The sequence below is a fragment of the Lynx canadensis genome, chromosome B2 (assembly GCF_007474595.2).
Source record: "Lynx canadensis isolate LIC74 chromosome B2, mLynCan4.pri.v2, whole genome shotgun sequence".
Lineage (NCBI taxonomy): Eukaryota > Metazoa > Chordata > Mammalia > Carnivora > Felidae > Lynx > Lynx canadensis.
In genome coordinates, this window is record NC_044307.1 from 41,151,450 (window position 1) to 41,165,403 (window position 13,954).

The window sequence follows — 13,954 nt, forward strand, 5'->3', positions numbered from 1 at the left end:
GCTTAAAAAGGAAGGAAATTCTGACTCCTACTACAACATGGATGAATTCATCTCAAAAACATGCTAAGTGAAAAAAGCCAGTCACAAAAGAAAAAATACTGTGTATTTCCACTTATATGAGGTATCTACAGTAGTCAAATTCGTAGAGACAGAAAATAGAATGGTGGCTGCCAGAGGCTGGAAGAAGGGAGGAACAGGCTAGTGTTTAACAAATACAGAATTTCGGGATGCCTGGGTGGCTCAGTCAGCTTAGTGTCCGACTTCGGCTCAGGTCATGATCTCGCGGTCCATGAGTTCAAGCCCCATGTCGGGCTCTGTGCTGACAGCTCAGAGCCTGGAGCCTGTTTCAGATTCTGTGTCTCCCTCTTTCTCTGACCCTCCCCCGTTCATGCTCTGTCTCTCTCTGCCTCAAAAATAAATAAATGTTAAAAAATAAAATCAAAACAAAATAAAATAAAGTAAAGTAAAATAAAATAAAATAAAATAAAATAAAATAAAATAAAATAAAATAAAATAAAAAATATAGAATTTCATTTGGGAAAGTTGAAAAAGTTCTGGAGATGAGGCTCCTGGGTGGCTCAGTCGATTAAGCATCCAACTCTTAATTTCCGCTGAGGTCACAGTTCATGAGTTCACACCCCTCACCAGACTCTGTGCTGACAGCATGTAGCCTACTTGGGATTCTCTGTTTTCCTCTCTCTCTGCTTATCTGTGTCTCTCTCTAAATAAGTAAATAAACATTAAAAAAAAAAGTTCTAGAGATGAATGGTAGTGATGGTTGCCCAATAATGTGAATGTACTTAATGCCATAGACTTGTACACTTAAAAATGGTTAAAATGGTAAGTTTTATGTCATGTATATTTTGCCATAATTTAAAAAGAATTTAATAGGAGTATTCTAACTCCAAATACTAAAAGGTTGTCATTAATTCATACTGGTTTTTCCAGAGTGTCCCAAATTAGTGGGGTGATAGTTAGGCTTTAAGAAAATCACAGGTCATATTCTTCTGATTTTAGAAGTTGAAGCAAAATACGTATTCCTCCAAGCTTCTTTTGATGCAGTAGATATATGAAGGCAAGAAGGTTTATTTTTCTCTTACTGGATTTAGAGAGGAAAAAATTCTAGTTCTAACCCTTCAAAAGTTAAGTGTTTTTTTTTTTTGTTTTTTTTTTCTATTTACCAATGTGAAGTTGGTGTCATCACATTGAAGTTAAAAGATATCTAGAAGGTGAAAGAGATGCTATAAGGTAAGTTAAAGATTATCAAAGATTGGGGGCGCCTGGGTGGCTCAGTCGGTTAAGCATCCAACTCTTGATTTCGGCTCAGGACATGATCTCACAGTTGGTGAGTTCGAGCCCCTCGTCGGGCTCTGTGCTGAGAGCACAGAGCCTGCTTGGGATTCTCTCTGTCTCTCTTTGCCCCTCCCTCCCTCCCTCCCTCTCTCTCTCGCTCAAAAAAAAAGAAGATTATCAAAGACTTGGTTGGGTGGTGAGAGGTAGGCAACAAGCAGGTTGTAAGTGTGCCATTCCTTTAAAATTGACCTCCCAGACCTTTATAAAGTGATTCCAGGAGGTAGAACATCCTGCTTTCATACTTTTTTCTTCTTAGTCTAACAAGAGTTTATAAAAGAATCAGATTTATGAGGAGCGCCTGGGTGGCTCATTCGGTTGAGCGTCCAGCTCTTGATTTCAGCTCAAGTCATGATCCCAGGGTTGTTGAGATTGGGCTCTGTGCTGAGCACGAAGCCTGCTTAGGATTCTCTCTCTGTCTCTCTCTCTCTCTCTCTCTCTCTCTCTCTCTCTCTCTGTCTCTCTCCCCTTCTGCCCCTTTCCCCCGCTCCCATGCGTGCTTTCTCTCCCTCTCATTAAAAAAAAAAAAAAAAAAAAAAAAATCAGAATTATGAATATAAGTATAGTGCATTATTCTTGGCAGAAGAAACAAATAGCAAAGTTACTGTGTTTTAGAATGTTAGCTTTTTTAAAAATGTAGGTCCTGATGCACCTGAGTGGCTTCGTTGGTTGAGTGTCCAACTTCAGCTTGAGTCATTATTTCACAGTTCGCAAGTTCGAGCCCCACATCAGGCTTGCTCCTGTCAGCCTGTCAGCACAGAGCCTCTTTGGATCCTCTTTCCCCCTCTCTCTGCTCCTCCCCCACTTGCACTCTCCCAAAAACTAAATATTAAAGTAAATAAGATAAAAATTAAAATGTAGCTCCTTTTCCAAGTTTTTGTTAGCTTTGTTTTTCCCTTTTATTATGGAAAATTTTAAACTATCCAGAAGTATGAAGAATAATATGAGGCTCCACATTCCTGTCACTCAGCTTCAGTGATTATCAAATCATGCCTTTTTTTTTTTCTTCATTCACTTTTTTTAACCCCCTTCATTCCTTTTTGACATTAGCTCTATTTTGATTCCATAGTAAAGTATGCTATCCTGGGTGATGACAGATGTATTTCATCTGTTAATCTCTCCTTGGTTCTATTGTATACATCATCCATAAAAATCAGAAGGCCAGAGGAGATTGGCTGTTCTATTTCTTTGATTTTATAAATAGCCTGTCCCAAATCTAGAGATGATAGCACCCTAATTTTAATAGGTTGAGCCATGTGGAATTCTGATTGTTATAAGTCAAAAATGGTTGAATGTCACCAGTTTCATATGGTTCAACCCTACTGTCATGTGGGACAGTAGTTCTCTACTTGAAGTATGCATCATAATAACTTTGGGAACTTTTTACTCAGGCCTAGAGGTGCCTGGCTGACTCAGTCAGTAGAGCATGAGACTCTTAATCTTGGGGTCATGAGTCCAAGCCCCACATTAGGTGTAAAGATTACTTAAAATTTTTTAAATCTTAAAATAAAAATACCCAGGCTCCTACCTACCAAATCCAGTTTCTCTAAAGTTGACATGTGTGTCTCCCCAAAATTCCCCCCAGGTGACTCTGGAGTAAGATCTGTCTCAGTAACTCCCCCCCGGCTGTCTGTCCCTGTGGTAGGGACAGAAGGGGCAGGCCATGTCGCACAGTGTGTGCTGGGCATAGATGAGCACTGAGAGCAGGTCCTCACATACCAGTTGGATTTGGGTCTTTTACCTGAATTAACTTGTCACAGAACCAACAGGGCCAGGTATCGCTAAAGAAAGTCTGTGTTTTCTACTGCCTTCTCTCCTCCAACTCATTTCTGCCTCAAGATCACCCTTAGTAAGCATATCTTTTGTGTCTTACCCTGAATTGTATGGTTGGGCTCTCCATTACTGTGCTGTTTCCTTAGAAGCCCAGGGAGGAGTGTCTTCCCTTCCTTCTCAGAGCTCCCACATTCTCACTTTAATGGGGCAGGTACTAAGTACTGTCTGCTACCTCGATAATGTGTTCTGAGCTCTTCAAGTAAAACTGTAAACCCTAGGGCCCTGTGTTATTTAAGAGGGCCTTTTTAGGGGCACCTGGCTGGCTCAGTGGGAGAGCATGGGACTCTTGATCTCGGGGTTGTGAGTTCAAACCCCATGTTGGGTGTAGAGCTTACCTAAAAAAAAACAAAAGATAATAATAATAAAGACACTGCATCAAAAAAAACGAGTGCCGTTTTAATTTCTGACTATGGCTTCTCATACCACTCATGCCACTGTGGTAACACCCAGTCACCCAGATTCAGTGTTCATTTTTTTTTTTTTTTAACTAAGAGTTACCTGTCATTGTTATAATAGGACTTCTAACTTGTTTTTATGTGTTTTTGTTGGTTTGTTTTGTTTTGTTTTAGCTATCCAAGAGAATCCAACAAATTAATAGACCTTCCAGAGGATTACAGCAGCCTCATTAATCAAGCATCTAATTTCTCGTAAGTTCTGATAATTAAGTGTTGAGCCTTTCCTGCCATTGGAAGCACTCACTTCTCTACACAGAATTTAAGGAATTTTGTTGTTGTTCAGCCTCGTTTGGGTAGGAGAATTATAACGTTGGTTAGAGTTTTACCCTGCCCGACTTGTAACAGCATCATTCCAGCACGCTTCAGAATAAGATACGAGAAACGGGGCAGTGGGGGACAAATTTGTCACTACGGGTTATCTAAATAACCATTTACACTTTAATAAGAGCCCTTGGTAATGTTTTTAAATGTTTGACATAGAAGCAGTATAAATAATAATCCGTAGTATGAAAAATGGAACGTTACCTAGATGGTTGAAGCTGCCGTGTGTATTTCTCCCCTGGTGCTTCCTCCTCCCCTCACAGAGATCTACTGTCCTACCAAGGTGTTGAGCCTTCCTGTGCATGTACACGTTAGCCGCAAACGTTTATATTCCCAAACAGCATATATTTATTTCACATGTTCTAGGCTTTAAAATGGCACTCTACTGTATATACTCTACAGTTTTTGTCACTCAGCAAACTTCATAAGAGTTTGTATACATTCGACATACATAACTTACAATTCATCACTTCTCACTCTTGTGTAGTATTTCATCACAGGATAGCAGAATTTACATGTTTTTTTCTCCTATTGATTTTACTTACCGCTTCTCCAATTGTTGATAGATTATTTCCCATCCATGGTATTTGCGTGAGGTGTTCCCAATTTTAGAAATAAATTTGCCTGGGCCATAGAATATAGGCCTCTTTAGCTCTTCTTAATATTGCAAAATTTTTCCAGGGTGGCTTTACCACCGTCAGCTCTTTAACTACTCTTTGTTAGAGCAATGACTTGAGCGCTTTCTGTCCCATGGAGGTGCCCCAAATCAGGTGGTGATAAGAGCAGAGCCCCCACTCTGTGCCTTGTGTGTGGAACTCTGCTGTGCTCCCAGAGCTACTGCTGTCAGACGGAACTGGAAGGGGAAGACGTGGGAGCCTGCACCGCTCACACCTACTCCTGTGGTTCTGGGGTGGGCATCTTCCTCAGGTGAGGCCCGCTGGGCGCTTTTTCCTTCGCATCTGCCGTGGTATATGAATGTTGAGGGACAGCACAAGAAACCACTGTGTTGCAAAGAATTTTGAGACTGCTGTTCTCCTGTGTTTTTCTCATTAGAGGAACAGCGGAGCCTCCTCTCGTCACAGCTCATATTTGGCTCATGCTGTCTCTTTGCTGCTGCTTCCATGGTCATCCTTCCCACCTCCATGACAATTCAGTTCTGCTTTCTTTGTGCCTCATTCTAATGTGAAACTGTCCTTGATTTTCTGCCCAAATCCAATCAGAATTACTACCCTTGTTTCCTTATGGCTTGGGATCCATACATATCGCTGACTGTTGACCCTTGAACAACACGGTTTGGAACTGTATGCAAGTCCACTTACATGTCAGTTTTTTTCAGTAAATACAGTACTGTAAATGTATTTTGTCTTCTTTCTGAGTTTCTTCATAACTGATAACATCTTTTCTCTAGCTTGCTTTGTTACAAGAAAACAGTATATAATACATAAAACATGCAAGATGTGTGTTAATCATTGTCTATGTTATCGGTAAAGCTTCCAGTCAACAATGAACTATTAGTAGTTAAATTTGGGGGGAGTCAGAGCTTATACACAGATATTCAACTGCACGGGGAGGTTGGCACCCCTAACCACCGTGTTGTTCTCGGGTCAACGATGGTTGTATATATTAGATGATATACAGCCAATACTTATTAGTGACTACTGTGTAGTGGGCTTTGAGAGTGCAGTAGTCAGCAAGACAGACAAAATCTCTGCCTTTGTGGAGCTCATTTTCTAGTGTGGGAGATAGAAAATAAACAAGGCTGATACGAATTTAGAAAGCGATACACTCAGAGGACAAAAAGTAAAGCAAGGAGAGAAATATGAGATGGCAGATGAGGAGTTGGATTTTAGTTAGGGAACCGGGGAAGGTTCCCTGAGAAGGTGACTTTTGAATAACACCGAAAGAAGTAGGAAGAAAACTCTAGGCAGGAATAGCAATTGCAAAATTACTGGGAAATTTGCCTGCTGTGTTCAGGAAACAGCAGTGAGGCTAGTGTCACTGGAGTAGTGTGCACAAGGGGAAGTATTGTGGGGCCTGCTATGTCCTGGTGACATACCAGAGTCAGATGGAAGCCAGTTCAGGGTTTGAAGGAGAGAAGTGACATGAGTTTGAGCTCCCCTGGGGCATAGATTATATACGTATCTTAGGTATCTTAGTCCCCTGGTACCTGACAACTTCTTACACATGACAGGTTCTCAATAAACGTTGAATTGAGCCGAATTATTAATACACAAAAAAGGTCAGGCAAACCTCTCAAAGGGTTGGGGAGATCCATTTTTAAATAGCCCTGAGGAGAAATATAAAAGTAGCATTTTCTCTTCTCTGGCATATTTCAAAATTCTTTTGGTCATGTACAGTGTTGCATTGTGTTTCAAGCCAACCTAATTCAGAATGTTTTTGTACATTTTTTCAATGAACAGTTTCTTCATAATAGCTGTTAATATATCAGTCACTATTTTATGCTTAGAAGTTAATGATCTTTCTCACACTTAATTTTTTAAATGCTAGTATTATATGAGTCAGCGATTCCTAACCCAAAATGTGCCTTGCTATATTGCCTTACAATGCAATCATTACTGGTTACAATACAATCAGTTTAATTACTTTTAAAACTTGGGTGGATGTGTTGATACTTTAAGTGTCTCTGCTATAAATGCTGTTTCTTCTCTTCCAGCACTAGTGTTGTTTATTTTTATAAGACTCGAGTCCATTAGGAACTGAATCCGGACATCCGTTACTGATCTAGAATGTATAAATGGTCTCTCTACAGAGTACGGGAATGTCAGGTGCTATTTTTAGCTGGCAAAACCAAAGGCTGTTTTTATTCTCCTCCTTACCTTGATGACTATGGGGAGACTGACCAGGGACTCAGGTAAGGGCCCATGCTGGGGGGCTGGGTTGGCTGACCCTGGGCCTCCAGAGCCTTCAGTACCTGGTGAATGTGGTAGGCCTGAGTGAGGTCCGCCTGCCAACAGCCCAGGGGCTGTAGACCTTCTGTTCTGGTGGAGGTGGACTCTTCCAAGGAGGGCACCCTGGCTGCCTCGCTCGCCATTACCTTTCCCAGCCCTTAGAATTTCATGATGGCCATCAGAATAGACAAGAGGAAAGAATAGGAGAGAGTACAACTTTTTCCACTTATCACCCCAGAGAACCGTTGAAATGGCCATGTGGCGTCCACAGCATCAGAACACTGTGACGATAGCCTGTTGTGACTTGTGTGGCTTTGTATGAGGAGACCCATTGTTGTTCAGGTGATATAAAAGAGCAAATCTTAATTGATGAGAGATGTGTGTGGGGCTGGCTCTCGGTAGAGCATGGAACTTGACTTCAGGGTTGTGAATTCAAGCCCAAGTAGGGCTTGGAGCCTACTTTAAGAGAGAGAGAGAGAGAGAGAGCGAGATGTGCTTATCTTATTAACTTAAGAGTCTGGGAACAAAGAGAACATACAAAACAAGACAACAGTATATGAGGCTTAATCACTTCTCCTCTGGCTGCTTCTATTATATCATAAGAAAATGCTAATGGCACTTCCTCAAGCACTATAAAAGAACTTCTTTCAGACCATCTTTTCGCCCAGAGGAGGTGAAAGTCTTAACCTAGACAGAACCATCCAGCCTTGGGGCGGAGAAAATGAACGCCTGGAAACCAAAGCAAGAGAAGTAGGGGGCTGCTCCGGGCGCTCAGCTGCAAGGTTACCCGCATATGCCACCTGGTGCTGGTTCTCCTGTTGCCCCAAGGAGCGTGGGCTCGTACGGTAAAGAGCCCTGGTTAGCGAGTGACAGGACTGGTGTGCTCTGAAGCAGGAGCAAAGGCCACCAGCATGAACTCACCAAAACCTTTGCTTTGGGTAAATTAGACCCAGAAATTATTCACATTTGGCTGCTTTGCTTATTAGACTCTGGCTGAAAGACAGCACTCCGGGGAACATTTTTACCCTTGCAATTTTCCTCCCATTCCCTCCCCTGCCTCCTCCCTTCTTACTTAACATTTTAGCAGCAAAGTGGACGATGAATGGGTAGTTTTAGCTTCTCCCCCTACACTCTCCTGCCCAGGCCCACCCTCCCTTCCCTCACCCCAGTCTGAGTTAAGTTTAGCTCGCATGCATTTTTCCTCTTCTTTTCGGCACTTACTCCCTTCAACTGCTCCTAGCCAGCCTTCAGAGCTAATGTGTTATTAGCCACAGTCTCGTGCAGAACAGGAATTTTGCAGAGGATCTTAAACCAGTACTCGTAACTGTTCCTAAATCAGGAAAGGTTGGGGTGTAATAGATGAATAAACAGAACGCATCCTGAGTGACGTGCGTCTTCCTTCTAGACGGGGAAATCCTTTACACTTGTGCAGAGAGCGATTTAAGAAGATTCAGAAGCTTTGGCACCAACACAGTATCACGGAGGAAATTGGACATGCACAGGAAGCAAATCAGACACTAGTTGGCATCGACTGGCAGCATTTATAATTACTTCACTACCAAAAACAGAAACTTGGAGTTTTATAACCCAGTTGGCTTTTCAAGAAAGAGAATAGGAAATAAATTCTACTGAATTTGGAAATCAATTCTTTATTTAAGCTTTCCTTCCTAGTTTTGTTTTCATAGTTTCTGGCTCCAGGGACTGATGAAAATCACCTTCCATCAGCGGATTTTCTTGCACTGTTTGCTGTGTCCCTCAAACGTAACTGCTTGAGTTTTAGGATCCAGCGAGAAGCACTCTCTTCCCCAGCTGGGCACGACCCTTTGTGGGCATGTGACTGTGTTTGACCATTCCCAGTAGTCTGAGCCATGTTACATTACTGATCACGAGGAACTCCAGGCCTGAAGCTGATTCGACAGCGGCAGGAAAGTCTCTTTGGTCTCTTGGGGTCACACTTCTTGGTCCCTTTCAGTGACTCTCAACACTGGGATTGGGTCGCTGTCCCCTCCGCTGACGGGACCCTACCTCTAAGAGCAAAGCAGTGGATCTTGAAAGCGGCAATCCCTTGTCTCCCATCGCTGTGAGCGGGTTGGGGCATGTGTGCACCTGTGGGACGAAGGGGAGAGGCATTTGCTTTGTATGCTGGGTGGTTTTCAGGGCTATAGAAGTTGGGTTTTTTTGTTACATGGTTTTTTGGTTTTTGTTTTTTGTTTTTGGCAAGACTTTTGGCTTTGAGAGAAAAACTCATTTTAAAGGGCTTTTTGAAACCTTAGAGTATCCTAATTTTTCAGACAATATATTCCCATTTCTAAGACTAAACCGAGAGATTGTATGCATCCTGAATCAAACCTAGGAGAAAAAATTAGAACTCGTTGTTTTGAGGTTTCCCTACCCCTTCCAGCATTTCCTGGAATAGATGAACTGCTGTTTACCTGCTGGCTCACTTAGTACATTCCTGGGACAGCCTGTGTGCCCAGGCTTTTTATTATTTTTAAACATTACTGTTCTTACTAAGAGGTGCCTTCCCAGAATGATAGCCACTTAGTAAAATAGCTTTTAACTCTTATATACTACACAGCCACTCTCGTTTGATACATGTGTGCTGAGAGCTTGAATACCCACGGAGAGTGATGGCAGATTTAGTGGAGGAATACATTCTGAGCCTCTCCGAGGTGGGGCTAAGGGCCAAATGAATCATAAGAGGGTCTTGGATTTTTTTAGCTAATGAAAGTTAACCCTTTCACTCAGTCCGTTTTGAATTGCATCTGAAAGTTCTGTTCCACTCAGCTTTGCATACACTGCAGTAAACCCAGGAGGAAGATCAGGATTCCAGACTTTAGGCTAAAATAAGTGGGAATGCAGAAGCCACATTCACTGCTTCTTCCACGGTAGTGTGTGACAGGAACCCATCCTCTGAAAGGATGATCTTAACCCTTTTTGCTTGGTACTGGCTCACCTAGCTGAGAGGAGGACCAACAGGAAGAAAATCCAACTTAGGACCCAGCACTCTCCCCCGTTTTCTGGCCTTCTGTTCATAAGATCTGAGGCTGTGGATGGCACAATGATTTTAATGTTTATTTTGGCCTTTTTCACATCCCCGTTCCTTTAGCGTTAAGTCCAGCTTCTTTTGGCTTTTCTCCATATCTTCACCAAGCTTAAAGTAAGTCCAGGTTCCCTCTCTGTAAATGGATTATAAACATTTTTACCAAATCATAACAATACTCTGGCTTTCAGGAATGACTTCATAGAAGTCTGTTGTTAGCAGAGGGTGTCCCTGGATTTCATTCTTTGAGAATGTCAGGGAGTCTGATGAATTTACATGAAACAGCAACACACACACCCTTCCAGTTCCTGGTGTGTGCATCATTAAGCTAATTGTCTTCCCTACCTAATGAATCATCTTAGTTTTTATGATTTTTTCCGCATGTATTATGTTTATTGTAGAAATGTTTATATAACATCCTTTCCATATCAGGGAAAATCATATCTGTTTAATAAATTGGCCATAACTTTAATATCTGTGGACATCTTGTAAAATTTGGAATGTATCATATGTAAAAAGTTTAAAGATATCCAAATAAATGCTTTAGGTGTTGACATTACTTTGAGTCTGCCTACATTTTCTTTGTTTTGTCTCGCACACTTAAATGCCATGGAAATGTTCCCCATGTCACCTTGCTACAAATAAAGTGGAACATCTGTATTAGCTTGAAAATTAAGAGGCTTATATTATTAGTGTTAATTATGGCCATTAGCCAAACCAACTTGACCTTACCAGAGAAAGCTGGATCATCATTTCAGCTGATTAAGCTTCATATTCATTGGCTGCAACAGCTCGTGAACTTCTGAACCATTTTGAACCTCGAATCACGGGAAACAGAGCACTCAAAGTCTCTTCCAGCAATATGACCTGTCTTCAGGTTTATACTCTTCTTGCTCTTTCTTCCCTGGTAGTCTTCAGGTCCTTGTTCTTACACACTCCCCAGACATTCTGTGCTTATGAGAGACACGTGGAGGAAGGAAGCTATGTCCTTAATTTGCAGGAGAGTCATTGCCTACAAGAACTCTGCTGTGCTTTTCAAAATCCTCTTAAAACAGAAGGCATAAACTAAGAAAGCAAGGTTTCCATGTGTTCTCCCTGTCTTCTAGCTTTTAATGCTGCTCCCAGCTTACTCTCTTCCCTGGTCCAAATGTCAGCAGTTCCAAGGGTCATTAAGCCCTCTGACACACTCCTTGCTCTGTCCTTATTCTTGTTTTTTTTAAGTCAAGTGTATTAAGATATTTTACAAATAGTAAAATTCATCCTTTTTAATGGACATTTTTATGTATTTTAACAAAGGCATACAACTACTGCTATCAAACAGAACAGTTTTGTCTGCCCAGGACATTCCCTCAAGCCCCTTTTGTGGTCACCTTCTTCCCCGGTCCTGACCCCCAGACAACCACTAATCTTCCTGTCCCTTTGTTTTGCCTCTTCCAGAATGTCCTATAAATATGTATCACATGTAGCCTTTTGAGCCTGGCTTTTCTAAGAAGACTAATGCATTGGAGAGTCATCCGTGTTCCTTATGGTTGCTGAGCGGTGTTCCACTGTGCAGATGTTTATGCAGTTATCAGGTGTGAAGGACATTTGGGCGGTTTATGGTGATTATGAAAAAAATGAAAACATTGTGTAGGTTTTTGTGTGAAACTACGTTTCCATTCCCCTTGGGTAAATAGCTAGGAATTTTCTTCTATCTTAACCTGCTGTATTCCATCTTTGCACAACATTCTCTAACTTTGCTGTTTATATTCATCCTCTGTTTGGGAGGACAAAACACCATCAGAAGTTAAAAGACTGATGTTTCCCCCTCCTTCAAGCAAATCTCCTGTCCACTGAGGACCAGGAAGTCATCCCTCTCTCCCTGGTCTTCCATACCATTCGCCCCCACATTCCTGTCCCTAACACGGTGCTGCTGGCTGGCCACCCTGTCATCGGGAGCCGTGTTCTCCTCTAGTAGCAAGTCAGAGACCCGAGTTGTCTTGGTCTCCCTTCCCTCCCCCACTCGGCCCCGCTCCTGGCTAAGCTGCAAACCTGCTGGCCTAGCATTACAGGTGCCCGGACAAGGAGGGGCAGGGGAGCGTGCCGAGCAAGCACCTAATCTTATTAACCTATATTGAGGTTACTTGGGGTTTATTTGCTGGTGGTTCGGTCCTGGGCTTGAATGTGTTGCAAGAAGCTATGGGTTCTTGAACTGAAGCCACAGATTCCAGCACACTTGTCTTCCTAAATGTTCAAAATAAGCAGCTAGTACCTACTCCTTCACTCTGGAGAAAGTGTTTTAAAAGTGGAAAAGGCCTAATGTTCTGTCTTACCTCTCACCCTGCCCCAAGGAAGGCCTGCCAGACTTGAAAACCTGGTTGAGTCCCCTGGGAGAAATGAATTTATACTGGTCCCAGGAAAGCCTGAGGTCAGACACAAGGAAGACCCAGGTCAGAGTCTTGTTGGCCGCTACCTGAGAAGCCCTGTGAAGTGTAGCTCGCCCTACGTCTGCTTGAACCAACTGGGGATATTTATCATAGGGTCAGTTCACCCTTGGTCCTCCCAGCAGCTCTCAGATTCTAAGGTTGCTTACATCTGCCCTATAACCTGGCCCCACAGAGACTTGTGTTTCCCTGTTTGGGAAAATATGTTTTGACCAGAGCAGGGAAAAATGGTTTGGAATTTTTGCTTATATCACTAAACTAAGATTCCACACATGAAAATATTAAATAAATTCAGCTCTGGTCTGAACTGGTCAATGTGGAGAATATTTGGGATAGCCTTATAATCAGTGTTCTTGCAGATGAGATGGTGAGAGGGAGAGGTGATGCCCTGACTGGTAACCATGCTTCCCTTTAGGGTCAGGTTCAGTTGGGTTTTGTTAACAAATACTGGCTAGAATTGGGAATCATGTGATAACATACAGTCGAATAGGCTAAGACAGTGTTTAACACAAGTGATTTTCACACAATATAATTTTTAATGTCTATCGTACAGCTGTTAACAGCACAGTTACACATGAGCCTAGAGCAGCACTTTCTCGATGGTTCTCAGCACTCCCAAGGGGAGAGAGTTCCAGGACCCTTGTCAGAGGTGGCTGACTCCCTCAGCATTTTCAATGTGGACCATTCTTTGGTCTCAAGGAGACTCCAAAGTCTAATTAAATTAAACCTGGGGCCAAAGTCTGAGAGTGTCCAAATGTTTGTTTTGTTCTGGTTTGGTTTTTTGGGGTTTTTTTTTTTAGTATTTATATATTTTTGAGACACAGACAGAGCCTGAACGGGGGAGGGGCAGAGAGAGAGGGAGACATAGAATCTGAAGCAGGCTTCAGGCTCTGAGCTGTCAGCACAGAGCCCAACACGAGGCTTGAACTCACAAACCCGTGAGATCATGACCAAAGTCAGATGCTTAACTGACTGAGCCACCCAGGTGCCCCAAGAGCAAGAGTGTCCAAATGTTTTAATGCCTGGGAGAATGAGAGCTCCAGAACATGCCCCAGGCAGCACCCAAAGTCTTATTGTCTCCCCACTGAACACTCAGCACAACAATGAAGCCTTTCTCTCCTTCCCCTAAAAGCTTCCCTTTTCTCTCTTCCCTGAAAGAAGGTAAAATTTCTCTTGGAGTCACTAGCTCAGGAAGATGGACTGAGTTTCAAAGAATCTTTAATACAGAGGCATTGCAGAAATACTGCTTTGCAGGATAGGTATCTGGGGAAGGAAACAGGAAGAAGCTTCCAGAGGATGCTTTGCCCTCCACTGTAGACCATTAGTGTCACCCATGCGGGCTGTTGTGGCCACCTGTGTGGGTCTAAGAGGAGAGGCCCAGTGTCCAGAGGGTAGACTCTTGTCTCATTGTTACTCCTCCTCCAGTGAAGAGCAGCCACCTAGTCCAGTGCTTCCACAGACAAGCCAAAGGAGGTCACCTGGCACTTCAGGGGCGTGATGTTGCCGGAACAGCCAACAACCTGACTTCCTCAGCCCATAGCTCACTCCAGGCTAAGCGAGGGCACGGGGATGTGACACAAGAGCAGCCTTTAACTCTGTTTTTGGTGAGGAAAATAATCC

General features: G+C 42.7%; 1 protein-coding gene across 1 annotated transcript in view; it reads left to right on the plus strand.

Moving 5' to 3' along the window:
• Positions 1 to 10,470, plus strand: part of UBR2 (ubiquitin protein ligase E3 component n-recognin 2) — a 124,601-nt gene extending 114,131 nt beyond the window's left edge. Inside the window, 5 exon segments of the mRNA XM_030315521.1 lie at positions 1,192 to 1,248; positions 3,753 to 3,830; positions 4,716 to 4,886; positions 6,730 to 6,831; positions 8,274 to 10,470. Of these exon segments, the coding sequence (XP_030171381.1) occupies positions 1,192 to 1,248; positions 3,753 to 3,830; positions 4,716 to 4,886; positions 6,730 to 6,831; positions 8,274 to 8,415 (550 nt within the window). The 3' untranslated portion in view covers positions 8,416 to 10,470.
• The last annotated feature ends 3,484 nt before the right edge of the window (positions 10,471 to 13,954 follow it).